Here is a 19561-nt window from a genome sequence, read left to right as displayed (position 1 = left end):
TATGTGTGAAACCAAAGTTTGATTAATCTCGATTTTAATGATAACAAAACAAGGTTTGAAACTAATGATTATGTTTCAAGTGTGATTAGACAAGTAGATTTTCAAAGTGACAATCACAAAGACAAAATCAAGTCAAAGAGAAATCAATAAGAAGAATACGACCTCAAAGAGAAATTCTTTTCAAAACCTAAGCTTTATAGGATCTCTTTGTAAGGTTGTTGGTGCACTAGGTTTTTCATGCATTACATTATTAATTTATACACCAAAATCATCCAAAAATAATTTTGTTTTAAATCATTTAAAATTGGATGGTTTCATGTTTTCAACTAAAACCTTGTGTCAAATGTTTTTCAAACTTGTTTAAAAAGTTTTAAATTGAAAATGATAATTGTTGAGCTAAAAATGACTCAACCGTTTGAACCGGATGAGGAACCGGTTGACCTGTTTAGCTCAATAGGTCAAATGATGCAAAAACCTTCTTTCTATTCCAGAACAATTGTTCAATCAGTCAAGGTTGAACCTTAATCGGTTGAGGTCCGGTTAAGGGGCAGTCGAGGTTCAATGGTTACCTATCAAGTATTAAATGCTAACGGTTAGTCAACCGATCAACCTCCAATTAGACTGGTCGAACCTCCAATAGCTAGTTTGACATTTTTTTCTTTATAAAAATGCTCTAATCTTTATTGTTTCATGGCCTTAACCTTCCTAAACATTTTTTGAATATATTTGAGCATTGGGAGAGTTTTTTTTAGTGTACCATTGTTCTAAAACTTGCATATCTTTAGTGCATAATTCACTCATAATTTTGTTGTATCATTTAAGCCTAAAGTTTTGTATTAGGATTTTGTGAGAATATTTTCTATCTTTATTTATAAATCTTTGAGAAGAAAAGTCTAAGTGTGAGGTATCACTTAGGAAGTCTTAAGTGTGGAGTATTACTTGAGGGGTTGTTCAAGAGTGAGGTATCTATTGGAGATTGTAAAGGGTGTTTGGAGCTAAAAGTCTAAGAGAGTTGATTGGAACTATAATTCAATTGTATTACTTGAAGGCTTGGATTGGAAGTCTTGAATTAGTAAAACCTCAAACTTGGGATTGAAGTTAGAGGATAATGGACGTAGGCCGGGTTGCGCTGAATCACTATATAAATCTTGTATTTGCATTCTCTCTTCTCTACTCTTTTATTTTATATGCAATTGTTTTCATATTGTTTTATTATATATATTTGCATATAATTGTTTCTTGCATTCATATAATTTAAATTTGTAAAAAAAGACCATCACCTTATTCACCTTTCCTATAGGGTGATTACCTTAAATTGGATTAGCCTAATTTTTATAACAATATATATATATATATATATATATATATATATATATATATATATAACAATTGCTTATCATAGGATAAAACTAATTGTTATTTGAATGTAACCCAACACACAATACTATTGATCATTATAATTGATATGATGTTCTCTTATTGTTAATCATCAATAAAACGGTCATTTATTTGTTGTTAATTTACATCTTAGCATTTACTATTTTTTTATTTAATATTTATTTTTTAGAAAGTTATTTTTTTCTTTGGAGTCTTTCACCCTTTATTCAATAACATGATATATAATTTTTCCTAAAAATAAAAAAATATTAAAAAAATTACTTGCAATATGGAATGAGCTCATATTTGAAGTTCAGCCCCAAACCATCAAAATTAGGTTACTTTTGGGTTAATCCAATCCAAGATAAAGAATTAATTTTACTTACATTCCTTGATATTTAAGTCATATATACCTAGACACTATAAGTTTGAAATTTTGTCAAATACCAATTTTACTCATTTTATTAGTTATTTTCACATATCTTTCATTTGATTTATAATAAGAGAAGTATTTGACGAAATTTCAAACTTATAATGGTTAAGTGTATTTAATTGAAACCTTAAAGCAGATGAGTAAAATTTATCCACAAGATAGACAGGTAAACGTGGGCTTTGTTGGGCTATTTAGACTTGCATTAATTCCCCTACGTTTGCAACATAATTTTTAGGAAAATTTCTCCATTTTCAAGAAACCCTAAAAAAAAATAAAAAAATTGGCTAAAGCAAAAACAACAACATGATGACACAAGTGAATAGGGTTTGAGGTTATGTGTGGTTTGAGAAAAAATGTAAGTGAAAAAAAAATAAAGACAAAAAATAAAAGAAAACAAAAAAGGGAGAAAAATAAAAAATGTATTTATAGTCAATAAATTATTTTTATTTATTATTTTAAATTATTTTACTTCTTTTAATTCCTTTATATAAAAATTAAGTAATTTAAAGATATATAAATTTTTAATGAATTTTAATTATATTTAAATTTTTTTTTATAATTTTTGTAAAAATCATTTTTCTTAATAATTTTATTATTTCCTTATACTTTTCAAGAATCGTTAGACAATAATATTATATTATGATTGTTTCAAGCACATGGCAAAAACTCCATCATCTTACTCTATTTTTTCCCAGCTTCACACCAAAATGAATAAAAAAAAAATGCTTTTTACACCAAAGTGAACAAAATAAAGAAGAAAGCCAAAAGAAGGAAAAAGCTGAAATGCAGTGGTCACAAATTAACTTGCAGTGTTGAAATTGGCAACTGTTAGGCTCATGTGCTTGGCCGAATTTTTTGCTTCGTTTGAAGAAAATGATCTGATTAATAATATTACACCCATTGACTAAAGTTTCAACTCTTCCATTCTGAATCAGCCATTTGATGGAATTTGGTATAAGTTCCTGTATACCTTCCATTGAAAGCAACTTTCCAAACAGTTGGCTCAAACTTCTTTACAACTGCGCTAACCCTTCTATGAGGTCAACTTCCCATTTCATAATCTTAGCTAACGCATTACCCATTAAAAAATGATACATGAGCCCATAATGATTAAAAAAAGCTTATCATGTCAAAATACATGATAAGCTGTTATCTAATGAACTCATATTCTTCAGCCCATACCACCTTGTGTAATCCAAACCCCATTTTTCAAACCACGCCTCTCTACTATTATGTGTCAAGGAACTTGCAAATTGTGGGAAGCACGTGTTGATTTATCATTTGTCATGGGTTAGTACACGTGGCGACACCCTATGACAAGCCTAAAGCTCAAGTTTTTCTCAGTTTGATTGCTTGTTAATTTTGAGAATCATGAGACAATGCCATCTTGTGAAAAGGTTCAAATTCCATCAGCATGTGAACTGAAGTGCTCTAAAGTCTTATATTCATTAAGGGAGACGACCACTTAGAAACTTAACAAATTTACACCTCTACTCAAACCCCATGCCTACCCTTTTTATCCCTCAAAATAGATTACGGCAACTCAATATTTTTTATGCATGAATTCCATAGAAACCCCCACACGCTTCTGAAAGTGTGTGGCAGATTATTTCCGTGCAAATCGGGTTGTGACAAGTGTGGAATTTGGCAGCATGTGAAGGGAAGGGGAGGTCACTAGCTTGCCATAGTTCATCTCTGTGACATCATGAGCATACGTATGGATCATTTGATGCATTTACATATGTTTCATGTGTGCATCGTTCAATATATATAGTAATGGGTAAATGCCCATTTTTATGTGACCTATTAGCCAGCTGCCATAATCTAGGATAATCATTTGGAATAATCTGATGATAATTAATGGACAAAATAGGCTAGATGATGCATATATGCATGTTACATGTACATGTATATAAAAAAGTGGCCCTCAATATTTGCCTTCTTTGCATGATGAGGCTCGTCGATCTAAGTGTTAATGAGTTTTTCTCCTCATAAGTTTCAAAATTTATGTAGTTGAATTTATTCAAAATGTATAACTGCAAATATGCACGGCATGGTATATAGATAAGATATCAATGAATAGTATGGACTGATGCATGTATGCACCAAAGTCAGCCATGGTGTCCAGGAGTTCCTTCTGGTAGCAGTACTCTTTGCGTATCCCAAATGATTGCAAATCCATACCTCAAGGGGCATCGTGTGATGGACAGTGGACCCAAAACCCCTGATGATTCTCTATAAATACATAACCTCGGTACTTCATATTTTCATCGCCTCATTCCTCTCATCACCATTCCAATCTTAGCTTCAATATCTTCAGAATATTTTCTCTCCCCTTCATCAAAGAAGAAACAATGTCTCTAAAAAGACGCTTCATCCCATTTCTCATCGTCTTTCTGCTTTCTTTCCCATGCTACTACGGTTTGCAAGGGAACCCACCTTACGATTATCTTGACGACGCATATGGCTATGATTCTTCCCGGGCGTATGAGAAGTGGCCATGGCGCAAATTTGGAAGTAAAATCATGGGCTCTAAGAGGATTGGTAAAGTGGGTAGATCTTTGGCTTCAGTTAAAACGGTTAGCGTGAATGATTATGGAGCTAAAGGTGATGGAAGTGATGCCACAGAGGTATGCATATAGCTGGAGACGTCAATATGTGTATTGACTTATTAACCTTATAAGAATATCCTCATTTGCATGACCTTTGCATCATTGTTCTATATAGTTTGATCTGAGCTTGCATTTTGATATATTGATCACAATAAGTTTAGAATCCATACATTATCAAAAGGATTAAAATTATAGCATGTCATTGTATACTAGAAGCGGATTAGGTAATTACTATTTATATCATTGATCTAAATGAAAATGATGGCTAATTACTATTGAAGTACTTCACATCCAATGAAGACAAACTATGCTATGAATCAAACATATTGAAATTATTAGGGCTTGTTAGATTCAATCTTACCTTCATTGGTTCTGTCATGCGAAGTAATATATATATATATATATAACCAATGTTGGGTCTTTCAGGCATTCAAGAAAGCTTGGGAGGCAGCTTGTTCATCTCAAGGATCTGTCCTAGTGGTGCCCCAAACCAAGAACTATCTCCTTAAGCCAATTACATTTCAAGGTCCTTGCAAATCCAGTATTACAGTGCAGGTGAGATTCCATCACAGGAGTCATTTTCTTCAGACCTTCAAGGAGCTGTTTCTCATTGATGTATATAGCATAAAATGACTAATGATATTTTTTGAAAAAAAAAAAAAAAACCAGATATATGGAACTGTCCAGGCATCTGCTGATCGATCCGCCTACAGTAACGATATGACCCGGTGGCTTGTCTTTGAAAATGTCCAAAACTTAGCGGTTCAAGGTGGTGGAACCATCAATGGAAATGGGAAGACATGGTGGGAGAACTCTTGCAAAGTGAACGATGATCTTGTAATTATGCCACTCATAACTCTCTCTCTCTCTCTCTCTTTTCTTTTGATTATCTTTTAATGACCATTGGCTGATTTTTTTTTTTTTTTCCCTTTAAATTCCCGCAGTCTTGCAAGGATGCACCAACGGTACGTCGATATACATCCTCTCATATGAGTGCAAACTTTTTCTATGATGTTTATATGAAAATGGAAGACATATAATTTCTTGTTTGGAATTATGTTTTGGCAGGCCTTAACCTTCTACAACTGCAAGAACTTGGTAGTGAAGAACCTCAAGATCCAAAATGCCCAGCAAATGCATGTTTCTTTTGAAAAATGCGTGGGTGTTCAAGCTTCGGGTCTCACTGTAACTGCACCAGGGGACAGCCCCAACACTGATGGAATCCATGTGACTGACACCCAAAATATCCAGATTTCAAGCTCAGTTTTAGGAACAGGTATCCTCAAAATTTGCCTAAAAACAAAACTAAAAATATATATTTTTTTAAATAGTTGTAGCCATGCTGAATCAATGACAAATTTTGTTTGATTGTTTGATTGTTGAAGGTGACGACTGTATTTCAATTGTGAGTGGAACCCAGAACTTGCAAGCCACTGGTATCACCTGTGGACCAGGCCATGGAATCAGGTAATTAACCCAGTAACCCCAACATTAATATTGCTAAATTAATCTTAATTTCTATATATGACTCATTAATCAACACTAACATATACGTATTTCTTTTGAATTTTGTCTTTGTTCCATGGCCAACTCCTCAGTATTGGAAGCTTAGGATCTGGAAACTCAGAGGCTCACGTTTCAGATATTACAGTGAACGGGGCAACCCTTTCGGGAACCACAAATGGAGTTAGAATCAAGACATGGCAGGTAAGAAGAAACATGCATACATATGTTTGTATGAGTCGGATATTATGAAGAAGCTTTAGTATAAGTTAATTTAATATGCGTTATTGACTTATTACATTCATTACTTAATAACTCAAGTTTTCGATCAGTCAAATATTAACACAAGAATTTTGTTGCAGGGAGGGTCTGGAAGCGCAAGCAACATCAAATTCCAGAACATTGAAATGCATAATGTGAAAAACCCTATAATAATAGACCAAAAGTACTGTGACCAGGACAAACCATGCAAATCACAGGTATGGAAACGCGAACCTCAACCCTGGATCTTCACAAACAAAACCAATATCATCAACCCTCAATTAATTGTTCATGATTTCCCTAATACAAATGATGGAGCGCTACTTGGTTTTGTTGCAGAGCCGGGCGGTTCAAGTGCAAAATGTGTTGTACCAGAACATCAAAGGAACAAGTTCTTCAAATGAGGCTATACAACTTGATTGTAGCGACAAGTTTCCATGTCAGGGGGTTGTGCTGCAAGACATTGATATAGAAATTGGAGGAGGAAGAGCAACCAAAGCTGTGTGCAACAATGCCAAAGTGACTGAAAAAGGAGATGTGTCTCCAAGTTGCACTTGAGAATTGCATGGAAGCTAGGGTTATTGGTTCTGATCACACACTTATTGGTGTTTATACATATATACTCATTATTGAAAAGTAACAGCGAGTATGTGATATTAATTTGTTTATGATAGAATAAGACCACTTAGTATTGGAATGTAGCCCAACACACAATACTATCTGTCAATACAATGGAGTTGATGTTCTCTTATTGTTTATCATCAATAAAATGACCATTTATTTGTTGTTAATTTTCATCTTAGTATTTACTAATTCTTTTCATTTTTCTGAAAATTAATTTTTTTCTTCAGAGTTTTTCTCCCTTGATTCAATACCATGCTATATGGTATTTCCACAAAATAATAAAAAAATAAAAATAAATAAATAAATAAATAAATATGTATATATATATATATATATATACATATTTATTTATTTATTTATTTTAAAAATGCATGCAACATGAAATTGGCCCATATAAATATTGTTGTCATCACAAAACTATGGAAACTAATTGAACACAAATCAAAGGTATGGAAACTCAAAAGTTCAACCCATATCTTGACAAACAAAACCAATATCATTAACCTTCAATTAATTGTTCATGATTTCCCTAATACAAATGGTGTAGAGCTGGGCGGTTCAAGTGCAAAATGTGTTGTACTCGAACATTAAAAGAACAAATTCTTCAAATGAGGCCATAAAGCTTTATTGCAGCGATAAGTTTCCATGCCAAGGGATTGTAATGCCCCAAATATATTGTTAAATTAGAATGAAAGAAAGATAAAAAATAAATTTAATAAATTTAATAAAGATAGAAAAGTCTTTTTCCATTTAAAAACTCTACATATAAATTAGATTTTTCTTGTATTCTTTATTTAAAAAACCATTTTATATGATGATTACAAATATTAGAGAACATAGGATAATATAGAACTAAAGATTTGAAGGTTTATGATTTAAATATTAGTTTTCTAGATAAGATTCTAACCCTTATATTAATATTTTTGATTTATTAATTAGGTTTGAACACTTTTGTTGTTCTTTGAAAAATCTAAATCTAAATTAAAGTTTATTTGTTTACTTTTTAGATAAAAATTGTTAGAAAAATTAGGCTAATCTAACTTATGGTAATCACCCTAGAGGGGAAGAGGGGAGGGAGTGAATAGGGTGATGGTCTCTTTTTATAAATTTAAACTATGTGAATGTAAGAGACAAATATATGCAAATATATAATAAAACAATATAAAGACAATTGCATATAAAGTAAAAGAGTAAGGAAGAGAGAATGCAAATATAAGATTTTATAATGGTTCGGCGCAACCCGACCTACATCTACTTTCTTCTAACTTCAATCCCAAGCTTTAGGTTCCACTTATTCAAGGCTTCCAAACCAAACCTTCAAACAATACAATTGGATTATAGTTCTAGTCCACCCTCTTGGACTTTTGGCTCCAAGCACCATTTACAATTCTCAAGAGATATCTTACTCTTGAACAACCTCTCAAGTGATACCTTACACTTGAGAAACTTCATCTCAAAGATTTATAAATAAATGATCTCACAAAATCCTAATACAAAAACTTTAAGCTCAAATGATACAAGAAAATTAGGATTGAAAAGTACACTAATGATATGCAAGTTTTAGAACAATGATGCACTCAAAACACTCTTCCAAGACTCAAATATATTCAAGAAAGGTTTGAGAAGGTTGAGTTCTTAAACAATGAAGATTTGAAGTTTTTTTATAGAGGAAAAAAAACCAAACTAGCCATTGGGGGTTCGATCGGTTGAGTTAGGGATCGACCGGTTGACTAGTCGTTAGCATTTAATGCTTGGCAGGTGACCATTGGACCTCGATCGTACCTTGACCGGTTGAGGTGTGGGCTGACCAGTTCCTCATCTGGTTGAACAACCATTCTGGAAGAGAGATAAGGTTTTTTGTATCCCTCAATTGGTTGAGCTGGCCGTTGACTGGTTATTATTCATACCCTTGACCGGTTGAACTGGGGGTCAACCAACTCCTAGACCGGTTAAGCTGGCGGTCGACCGACTCCTCATCCGGTTCAACTGGTTGAATCGTTTTTGGCTCAACAACCAACTTTTTCAACTTAAAACATTTTAAACAAATTTGAAAAACATTTGACACAAAGTTTTAATTGAAAACATGAAATCATCCAATTTTAAAATATTTAAAACAAAATAACTTTTGAATGATTTTGGTGCATAAGTAAAGAATGTAATGCATGAAAATCTTAGTACACCAACAACCTTACAAAGAGATCTTATGAAACTTAGATCTTGAAAAACACTTCTCTTTAAAGTGGCATTCTTCTTTATGATTTCTCCTTGATTTGATTTGTCTTTGTGATTGCCATTTTGGAAACCGTTTTGCCTAATCACACTTGAAATATAATCATTAGTTGTAAACCTTGTTTTGTTATTGTGAAACCAAGATTTGGTTAATCTTGATTTTGATGATAACAAAACAAAGTTTAGAACTAATGATTATATTTCAAGTGTGATTAGGCAAGACGATTTCCAAAGTGACAATCATAAAGCAAATCAAGTTAAGGAGAAATCATGAAGAAGAAGACCACTTCAAAGAGAAGTGTTTTTCAAGACCTAAGCTTCATAAGATCTCTTTGTAAAGTTGTTGGTGCACTAGGATTTTCATGCATTACATTCTTTACTTATGCACCAAAATCATCCAAGAGTTATTTTGTTTTAAATATTTTAAGAATTAGATGATTTCATGTTTTTCAACTAAAACCTTGTGTTAAATATTTTTCAAACTTGTTTTAAAAGGTTTTAAGTTGAAAAAGTTGGTTGTTGAGCCAAAAAATGGCTCAACCTGTTGAGGAACCAGTCGACCGGTTGTGCTCGTCAGGTCAAGGACCGGTTGAGGGATGTCAAAAAGTTTCTCTCTCTCCCAGTGGGTTTCTCTTCCCGATCGAGGTGATTCTCTTCCCGATCGAGGTCCGGTTGAGGCCCAACGGTCACTTGCCAAACATTAAATGCTAACGACTAGTCAACCGGTCGACCCCTAACTCGACCGATCGAACCCCCAAACGGCTAGTTTGGTTTTTCTCTTCTATAAAAAGGCTTCAATCTTCATTGTTTAAAAAACTTAACCTTCCCAAACATTTCTTGAATATATTTGAGCCTTGAAAAGGTGTTTTTTGAGCGCACCATTGTTCTAAAACTTGTATATCTTTAGTGCACCTTTCAATCCTAATATTCTTATATTATTTGAGCTTAAAGTTTTTGTACTAGGATTTTGTGAGATCATTTATTTGTAAATCTTTGAGATGAAGTTTCTCAAGAGTGGGATATCTCTTGAGAAGTGTAAAGGGTGCTTGGAGCCAAAAGTCCAAGAGGGTGAATTGGAACCATAATCCAATTGTATTACTTGAAGGCTTGGTTTGGAAGCCTTGAATTAGTGGAACCTTAAGCTTAGGATTGAAGCTAGAGGAGAGTGGATGTAGGTCGGGTTGCGCCGAACCACTATAAAATCTTGTATTTGCATTCTCTATTCCCTACTCTTTTAATTTATATGCAATTGTATTTATATTGCTTATTATATACTTGCATATAATTGTTTCTTACATTCACATAGTTTAAATTTGCAAAAAGAGACCATCACCCTATTCACCCCCCCTCTAGGGTGATTACCATATATTGGATTAGCCTAATTGTTTATAACAGTTATCATCAAAACCGAGATTAACCAAACCTTGGTTTCACAAAAATGATTGAAAATTTATGAATATAAATTGATTTAATGATAAAAATAGAGAAAATTCAAAAATTGAAATGATTAGATCTAAACATGTAAAAATCAAAATAAATAAATAAATAGAAAGGAAAAATTATAGGAAAATTGTATAGCTATGAAAAAAATGCTTGACTTTGGAAAAAAAATGAAAATGTGTTAGGCGACGAATTGTAGAATATGGAAAAAAAATAAAAAGAAATCAAACTAAAAATGGAAAGGGAAGAAGGATGAGAGTGAGGGCATGACTTTGTGATGAGTAAAAAGAAAAGAAAAATTATAATAATAAAAATAATGGACGTGGTGGTGTGTGTGGTGTAAAGAAAAGAAAAGAAGAAAAAAAGAATGGTCGGAGGGTGTAACGACTAAATGGGATTGGAAAAAAAAGCAAGGAAATGTCGGGATGTTGACTTTGTGAAGAGAAAAAAATAATATTAATAATAATAAAAGAGAAGAAATAGAGGTGGTGTTTAGGAAACCTATTTGTGGTACTATGATGGTGCTGTGTATAGAGAAGGAAAAAAAAAATTGAGGTTGATTGCATGATTTGTGTATTGTTTGTCGAAAATAATAATAATAGACAAAAAGCAATAGAATATTGAAGACAAGTAATGAACAAAAAAAAAAACCTAATAATAATAATATAAAAAACCATTCTTGATTAAAATGATAAAAGAGTTTATCATAAATACATATGCTTAAGAGATTTAGTTTGAATAAATAAGGGAAAAAGAAAAATACTTTTGAGATTAGATTTTTGGAAAAGACAAAATTTTTATGAAAATTTGGGGACTTACTTATTAAATTGTCATTAATTAGGGAGTTAAAAATAATATAGGTGATAATAATATCAATATAAGAAATTTTTAGAATTGTTAAAGTTATGGTTTTAGATAAATAGTTAATAGGAATAATCATTTTTTTATATTATGTTAGGTGAAGAGTTGATTGTTCAGGATTAATTTTTTTCAAGATTTGAAGTGCTTGGCCAAATAAAGAAAATTAATGCAAATTTTATAAAATAAAATAAAATTTCTTTTATATGTTATTTTAAAATGTGTAAAATGTTATTTTTGTTTCTATACATATATGGATTAAATATATTTTATATGAAAAATATGTTAGAACTTTTTTCTTAAAAATATGAAGATATTTTGTTTTTGTAAGTTTGAATAAATCAAACAAAATATTTGACTCTAGTTTGTTAATGAGATGTAATAATTAATTTTTCATCCTTAGTCAACAATATATAATAGTTGACTTTCAACTCTAGTAAGCAGAAAATAATAGTTGATCTTCACATTTAGTGGTGGGAAATATAACTGATTTAGACCCCAACCTATAAGGGTTTGGTTAGATGTTACTAGTACTAGTAACATTTAGTTTTGTCCACCTTAAAATGAACCAATTTGAGGTTAGTCATCTATTTGTAAAGTCCTAAGTCATTAGAGACCATTTATTATTCGATAACCAAAGTAAAAGGATTTTGAATGTATTTGATAAGAAATTGTTTTAATATAGATATAAAAGTGTTTGGTTGAAATTTTTTGAATGTATTAGCATGTTTGGACGCAAAAGTTTTTATGAAAAAAATTATACATTTTATCTCGTATTTGAAATCATAATTGAAAATATTTAATCAATAAAATTGTAATAATATTCTTTATTAGACTTTGAACTCATTCGTCTTCATCGACAATTTTTCAGGTATTTTCAATTTTGACGAGAAGTGATGGTTAAGATGAGATTTTAATATTATTAGGATTTTGATTTAAACTTTATTTTTTGGATATTATTTAAAAAGTTAAAATTTAATGAAAGTTAGAATTGTTAAATTTGAACAATAACACTTTGGTCGATGTGTTAATTTTAAAATTGAAAATTAAAAATTATAAAATTTTGTTTTACTATAAGAGAAGTATTTAAAAAAATTTCAAATTCATAACGGTTAAGTGTATCTAATTGAAACATTAAAGGAGATGATCAGTAAAATTTATCCACAATATAAATAGGTAAATGTGGGTTTGGCCGCCTTTTTAGACCTGCATTAATTCCCCTAAGTTTGCAACAGAATTTATAGAAAATTTTCTCCATTTTGAAGAAACCTAAACAACAACATGATGACACCCTCTTCTCCAATGAATTTGTTCATTAAGTGCCTTTCCATTTTCCATTGACACAAGTCAATAGAGTTTGAGGTTATGTGTGGTTTGAGAAAAAAAGTAAGTGAAAAAAAAAAGATAAAAAGTAAAAGAAAATAAAAAATATATTTATGGTTAATAAATTATTTTAAATTTATTTTAATTTTTTTATATAAAAATTAAATAATTTTAAAATATATGATTTTTTAATTAGTTTTAGTTATATTTGATTTTTTTTATAAGATAACTAAATATGTAAATTATTTTTTTTAATAATTTTATTCTTCTCTTAATACTTTTCGAGAGTCATACGTAATCTTAAACAATAATATTATATTATAATCGTTTCAAGCACGCAACTCCATCATCTTACTCTATTTTTTCTCAGCTTCACACCCAAATGAATAAAATAAAATAAAAAATGCGTTTTACACCAAAGTGAACAAAATAAAGAAAAAGGCAAAAAGAAGGAAAGAGCTGAAATGGAGTAGTCACAAATTAACTTGCAGTGTTGAAATTGGCAACGGTTAGGCTCATGTGCTTGGCCGAATTTATTGCTTGGTTTGAAGAAAATGATCTGATTAATAATATTACACCCATTGATTCAAGTTTCAACTCTTCCATTCGACGGAATTTGGTATAAGTTCATGTGTACCTTCCATTGAAAGCAACTTTCCAGACAGTTAGTTGGCTCAAACTTCTTTACAACTTCCCATTTAATAATCTTAGCTAACGTATTACCCATTAAAAAATGAGACATGAGTCCATAATGATTGATGATGATTGATGGCCTTTTTCAAACTGGGTTGTCAAAATACATGATAAGCTGTTATCTAATGAACTCATATTCTTCAGCCCATACCACCTTGCATGTGTAATCCAACCCCCATTTTTCAAACCACGCCTCTCTACTATAATGTATCAACGAACTGGCAAATGGTTGGCAGCACGTGATCTATGATTTGTCACGGGGTATACACGTGGCGACACCATATTACAAGCTTAAAGCTCAAGTTTTTCTCAGTTGGATTGCTTGTTAATTTTGGGAATCACGAGACAATGCCATCTTGTGAAAAGGTTCAAATTCCATCAGCATGTGAAGTGCTCTAAAGTCTTATATTCATTAAGGAAGGGAGATTACCACGTAGGAACTCAACAAACACCTCTACTCAAATCCCATGCCTACCCTTTTTATCCCTCAAAATAGATTACGGCAACTCAATATTTTTTATGCATGAATTCCATGAAAACCCCCACACGCTTCTGAAAGTGTGGGGCAGATTATTTCCGGGCAAATCGGGTTGTGACAAGTGTGGAATTTGGCAACATGTGAAGGGAAGGGGAGGTCACTAGCTTGCCATAGGCCCATAGTTCATCTCTGTGACATCATGAGCATACGTGTGGATCATTTGATGCATTTACATATGATTCATGTGTGCATCATTCGATATATACAGTAAAGGATAAATACCAATTTTTATGTGACCTATTAGCCAGCTTCCATAATCATTTGGAATACTCTGATGATAATTAATGGACAGAATTAATAGGCTAGATGATGCATATATGCATGTTACATGTACGTGTATATGAAAAAGTGGCCCTCAGTATTTGCCTTCTTTGCGTGATGAGGCTCGTTGATCTAAGTGTTAATGAGTTTTTCTCATTATAAGTTGCAAAATTTATGTAGTTGAATTTATTCAAAATGTATAACCGCAAATATGCACGACATTCTATACAGATTAGATATTAATAAAAAATAAATATGGACTGATGCATGAATGCATCAAAGTCAGCTATGGTGTCCAGGAGTTCATTCTGGTAGCAGTACTCTTGCGTATCCCAAATGATTCCCAATCCATACCTCAAGGGGCATTGTGTGATGGGCGGTAGACCCAAAACCCCTGATGATATAAATACATAACCTCAGCACTTCATATTTTCATCACCTCTATTCCTCTCATCATCATTCCAATCTTAGCCTCAATGTAATATCTTTCAGAATATTTTCTCTCCCCTTTACCAACGAAGAAACAATGTCTCTACAAAGACGCTTCATCCCATTTCTCATCGTCTTTCTGCTTTCTTTCCCATGCTACTACGGTTTGCAAGGGAACCCACCTTACGATTATCTTGACGACGCATATGCCTATGATTCTTCCCGGGCGTATGAGAGCTGGCCATGGCGCAAATTTGGAAGTAAAATCATGGGCTCTAAGAGGATTGGTAAAGTGGGTAGATCTTTGGCTTCAGTTAAAACGGTTAGCGTGAATGATTATGGAGCTAAAGGTGATGGAAGTGATGCCACAGAGGTATGGATATAGCTAGAGACGTCAATATGTGTATTGACTTATTAACCTTATAAGAATGTCCTCATTTCCAGATCTCTGCATTATTGTTCTATGTAGTTTGATCCGAGCTTGCATTTTGATATATTGATCACAATAAGTTATAGTATGTCATTGTATACTAGAAGCGGATTGGCTAATTACTATTTATATCATTGATCTAAATGAAAATGATGGCTAATTACTATTGAAGAACTTCACATCCAATGAAGACAAACTATGCTATGAATCAAACATATTAAAATTATTAGGGCTTGTTGGATTCAGTCTTATTTTCATTAGTTCTTCCATGCGAAGTAATATGAATAACCAATGCTGGGTCTTTCAGGCATTCAAGAAAGCTTGGGAGGCAGCTTGTTCATCTCAAGGATCTGTCCTAGTGGTGCCCAAAAACAAGAACTATCTCCTTAAGCCAATTACATTTGAAGGTCCTTGCAAATCCAGTATTACAGTGCAGGTGAGATTCCATCACAGGAGTCATTTTCTTCAGACCTTCAAGCAGCTGTTTCTAATTAATGTATATCGTATAAAATGACTAATGATATTTTTGGGGGGAAAAAAAAAACCCAGATATATGGAACTGTCCAGGCATCTGCTGATCGATCTGCCTACAGTAACGATATGACCCGGTGGCTTGTCTTTGAAAATGTCCAAAACTTAGCGGTTCAAGGTGGTGGAACCATCAATGGAAATGGGAAGACATGGTGGGAGAACTCTTGCAAAGTGAACGATGATCTTGTAATTATGCCACTCATAACTCTCTCTCTCTCTCTCTGTTTTTCTTTTGATTATCTTTTAATGATCATTGGCTGAATTATTTTTTTTTCCCTTTAAATTCCCGCAGTCTTGCAAGGATGCACCAACGGTACGTCGATATACATCCTCTCATATGAGTGCAAACTTTTTCTATGATGTTTATATGAAAATGGAAGACATATAATTTCTTGTTTGGAATTATGTTTTGGCAGGCCTTAACCTTCTACAACTGCAAGAACTTGGTAGTGAAGAACCTCAAGATCCAAAATGCCCAGCAAATGCATGTTTCTTTTGAAAAATGCGTGGGTGTTCAAGCTTCGGGTCTCACTGTAACTGCACCAGGGGACAGCCCCAACACTGATGGAATCCATGTGACTGACACCCAAAATATCCAGATTTCAAGCTCAGTTATAGGAACAGGTATCCTCAAAATTTGCCTAAAAACAAAACTAATTTTTTTTTTTTTAAAAATAGTTGTAACCATGCTGAATCAATGACAAATTTTGTTTGATTGTTGAAGGTGACGACTGTATTTCAATTGTGAGTGGAACCCAGAACTTGCAAGCCACTGGTATCACCTGTGGACCAGGCCATGGAATCAGGTAATTAATCCAGTAACCCCAACATTAATATCGCTAAATTAATCTTAATTTCTATATATGACTCATTAATCAACACTAACATCTATGTATTTCTTTTGAATTTTGTATTTTTTCCATGGCCAACTCCTCAGTATTGGAAGCTTAGGATCTGGAAACTCAGAGGCTCACGTTTCAGATATTACAGTGAACGGGGCAACCCTTTCGGGAACCACAAATGGAGTTAGAATCAAGACGTGGCCGGTAAGAAGAAACAGGCATACATATGTTTGTATAAGTCGGATATTACGAAGAAGCTTTAGTACTATAAGTTAATTTAATATGCATTATTGACTCATTACATTCATTACTTAATAACTTAAATTTTCGGTGAATCTCGGTTATTAACTCGAGAATTTTGTTGCAGGGAGGGTCTGGGAGCGCAAGCAATATCAAATTCCAAAACATCGAAATGCATAATGTAAAGAACCCTATAATAATAGACCAAAAGTACTGTGACGGGGACAAACCATGCAAATCACAGGTATTGAAACTCAAACCTCAACCCTGGATCTTAACAAACAAAATCAATGTCATCAACCCTTAATTAATTGTTCATGATTTCCATAATACAAATAATGGAGCTAGTACTTGGTTTTGTCACAGAGCCGGGCGGTTCAAGTGCAAAATGTGCTGTACCAGAACATCAAAGGAACAAGTTCTTCAAGTGAGGCTATACAACTTGATTGCAGCGACAAGTTTCCATGTCAGGGGATTGTGCTGCAAGACATTGATATAGAAATTGGAGGAGGAAAAGCAGCCCAAGCTGTGTGCAACAATGCCAAAGTGACTGAAAAAGGAGATGTGTCTCCAAGTTGCACTTGAGAATTGCATGGAAGCTAGGGTTATTTGTTCTGATCACACACTTATTGGTGTTTATACGTTATATACTCATTATTGAAAAGTAATATTGAGTATGTCATATTAATTTGTTTATGATAGAATAAGACCATTTATTATTTGAATGTAGCCCAACACACAATACTATCTATCAATACAATGGAGTTGATGTTCTCTTATTGTTTATCATCAATAAAATGACCATTTGTTTGTTATTAATTTTCATTTTAGCATTTACTAGTTCTTTTTCATTTTTTTGAAAATTATTTTTTTTTCTTTAGAGTTTTTCTCCCTTGATTCAATACCATGCTATATAGTGTTTCCTCAAAATAATAAAAATATATTTTTTTTTTAAAAATGCATCCAACATGAAATTGGCCCATATCCGAAGTTCAGGCCCGAAGGCCATTAGAACTAGGTTACTTTTGGGTTGTCCCAAACAAAGGTAAGAATTGAATTTTTATTCAATTCTTATTTTATCCAATTCATTCATAAATAATTAAATTTTTATTCATGTATTTAATTTTAAAATTAAACAAATACTTACAGATATTAATTTATATAATAAATAATAAATGTACGGTGCTATAGAGTCAAGGAAGGAAATAAATATTTGAATAAAAATGGAAATGAATTATGTTATATGAATATTTAAAAAAACACCATACTTATATAATGGAAATAAAAAAAATTATTTAATAAAAGATTGATAATGGTATTAACATGCATACTTAGTAAATATTTGCTAAAACTGAGTACTGATTGCATGTTGATTTTAAGTTGAATTGTTCTTAAGTTATTAACTTAAAACTTTGTTGCACTTCTGGATTGATTTGGCAACATGAGGCCATCTGCATGAGTTATTTCCGTGCAATCACACATCTGTGGAGGGTCTTTCAGAAGACTCCCAAAGAGATCATTTTCGGTGGGAAGAATGGCAACATCACACGGGGGGTGTGTGTTTCTGGAAGTCTACAAAGGAGGTGCACCAAGAATGATACGATCAGATGACATGGCCTAAGGAATTCTGGAAGTTTCAGAAGGAGGATCTCTGCAAGGACACCGAGGAAAACTTTCATCCCCATACCACGCATAAGCAGCTTCGAGGAAGACTTCCATTGATGCGTACTGGTTCTGGAAAGGCTTCAGCAGTGGGTGTCATTCTTTTCAGCAGTGAGCATTATCTTCTTCATAGGTATATTATCACCTGCATCTCCCCGGGAATTTGCAAGGCAATGCCAGAGGTCTTCATCTTCGTATCATGCCAGAGATCTCCTTCATTATTCATCAGATGATCATCATGAGTTTCTCTAATTCAGAGTTCCGGACCAAGACCACAACAGTACCGAAAATTGGATAAAATCTTCTGCATCGGACCGATCGCAGGTATTATGCACAACATCGTCACCATTATCACCTCCGACCGACAATTCATCTAGTCAGTTTTCTCCTCATTGTCTTTATTTTTGCTACTGTGCGCCACATCTTCATTAGCAACTAGAGATAAAACTTTCATTAGCCACTGGAGATCATATGGACATGGGAGAATCATCTCTATTGTTTTTCTGGTGCGCATCACCTCATTCAGTAGGAGTATACAGCCAATTCACAGAGCCACAGTATGAAACCGTGCACTCTCCTGGAAAAACACATCCACCATGCATGATGGAGTTTATTGGAGGAATAGCATGATTCAGTGGTTGAATTAAAAATGAGATAAGGATTACTCAATGGAGAGATGTTGCAGCCATGGCGTGATGTTCATGGTGGTGAGAATCTCTTGTACAATTCATTTTAAAAAATGAAATAGTCAATGGAGATATGTTGCAGCCAGCGATGATGAGAAATCTGGTTTAATTCATTTTTAAAGTGAAATGCAAGTGTAGGTAGCCATGGGAATGGAGGATTTATGGCCATGCATTGCAGCATTAGTGGAATTATAGAGTTCAAGTGCTGAATGCAAGATTTCAATAGCCTTAGATGCATAAGTGGAGTCTGACAATTCAAAAGCTAAATATAAACTTCATAGTCGTGTGAAGTGCGTGGCTAGTGCTTGAATTTTTTATGGATCAAATTCTCATGGAAATAATGAAGTGGAAGAAAAGGAAAATTAATGGGGACACGGCTGTGAGTGGAGTTCTTGCGACATACGTGTATATGCCTTTGATTCATTGATGTTTGTTTTAAAATGAATAAATGAATTTGAGAAATGAGTGCCACCATGAGAATGGCTTTTAATGGTAGTGGATTTTGATTAAAGTGGTTTGAAGGTCTAGTGGACGGTGGACCATGAGAATCGAAGTATTCATATGGCTAATGGGCATATTCAACATATCT

The 19561-nt window shown here is 33.1% G+C and overlaps 2 protein-coding genes across 2 annotated transcripts; both read left to right on the top strand.

The window, feature by feature from the left end:
• Positions 1-4083: 4083 nt before the first annotated feature.
• On the top strand, positions 4084-6961 carry LOC100262351 (polygalacturonase). The gene is made up of 9 exons (XM_002282723.5): positions 4084-4440; positions 4849-4977; positions 5092-5259; positions 5367-5387; positions 5491-5698; positions 5808-5889; positions 6021-6129; positions 6288-6404; positions 6526-6961. Exons 1-9 carry the CDS (start codon positions 4165-4167, stop codon positions 6742-6744), a joined length of 1329 nt encoding a protein of 442 aa, XP_002282759.1. The 5' UTR covers positions 4084-4164; the 3' UTR covers positions 6745-6961.
• Positions 6962-14589: 7628 nt separating this feature from the next.
• Positions 14590-17443, top strand: LOC100255477 (polygalacturonase). Its single transcript, XM_002277178.5, has 9 exons — positions 14590-14954; positions 15319-15447; positions 15561-15728; positions 15835-15855; positions 15959-16166; positions 16267-16348; positions 16480-16588; positions 16752-16868; positions 16991-17443. The coding sequence occupies exons 1-9, from the start codon at positions 14679-14681 to the stop codon at positions 17207-17209; spliced, it is 1329 nt and encodes a 442-aa protein (XP_002277214.2). The 5' UTR covers positions 14590-14678; the 3' UTR covers positions 17210-17443.
• The last annotated feature ends 2118 nt before the right edge of the window (positions 17444-19561 follow it).

This window comes from Vitis vinifera, chromosome 8 (assembly GCF_030704535.1).
Source record: "Vitis vinifera cultivar Pinot Noir 40024 chromosome 8, ASM3070453v1".
Lineage (NCBI taxonomy): Eukaryota > Viridiplantae > Streptophyta > Magnoliopsida > Vitales > Vitaceae > Vitis > Vitis vinifera.
The sequence above is the reverse complement of the archived record's forward strand: the minus strand, read 5'-3'. Positions and strand labels throughout refer to the sequence as shown.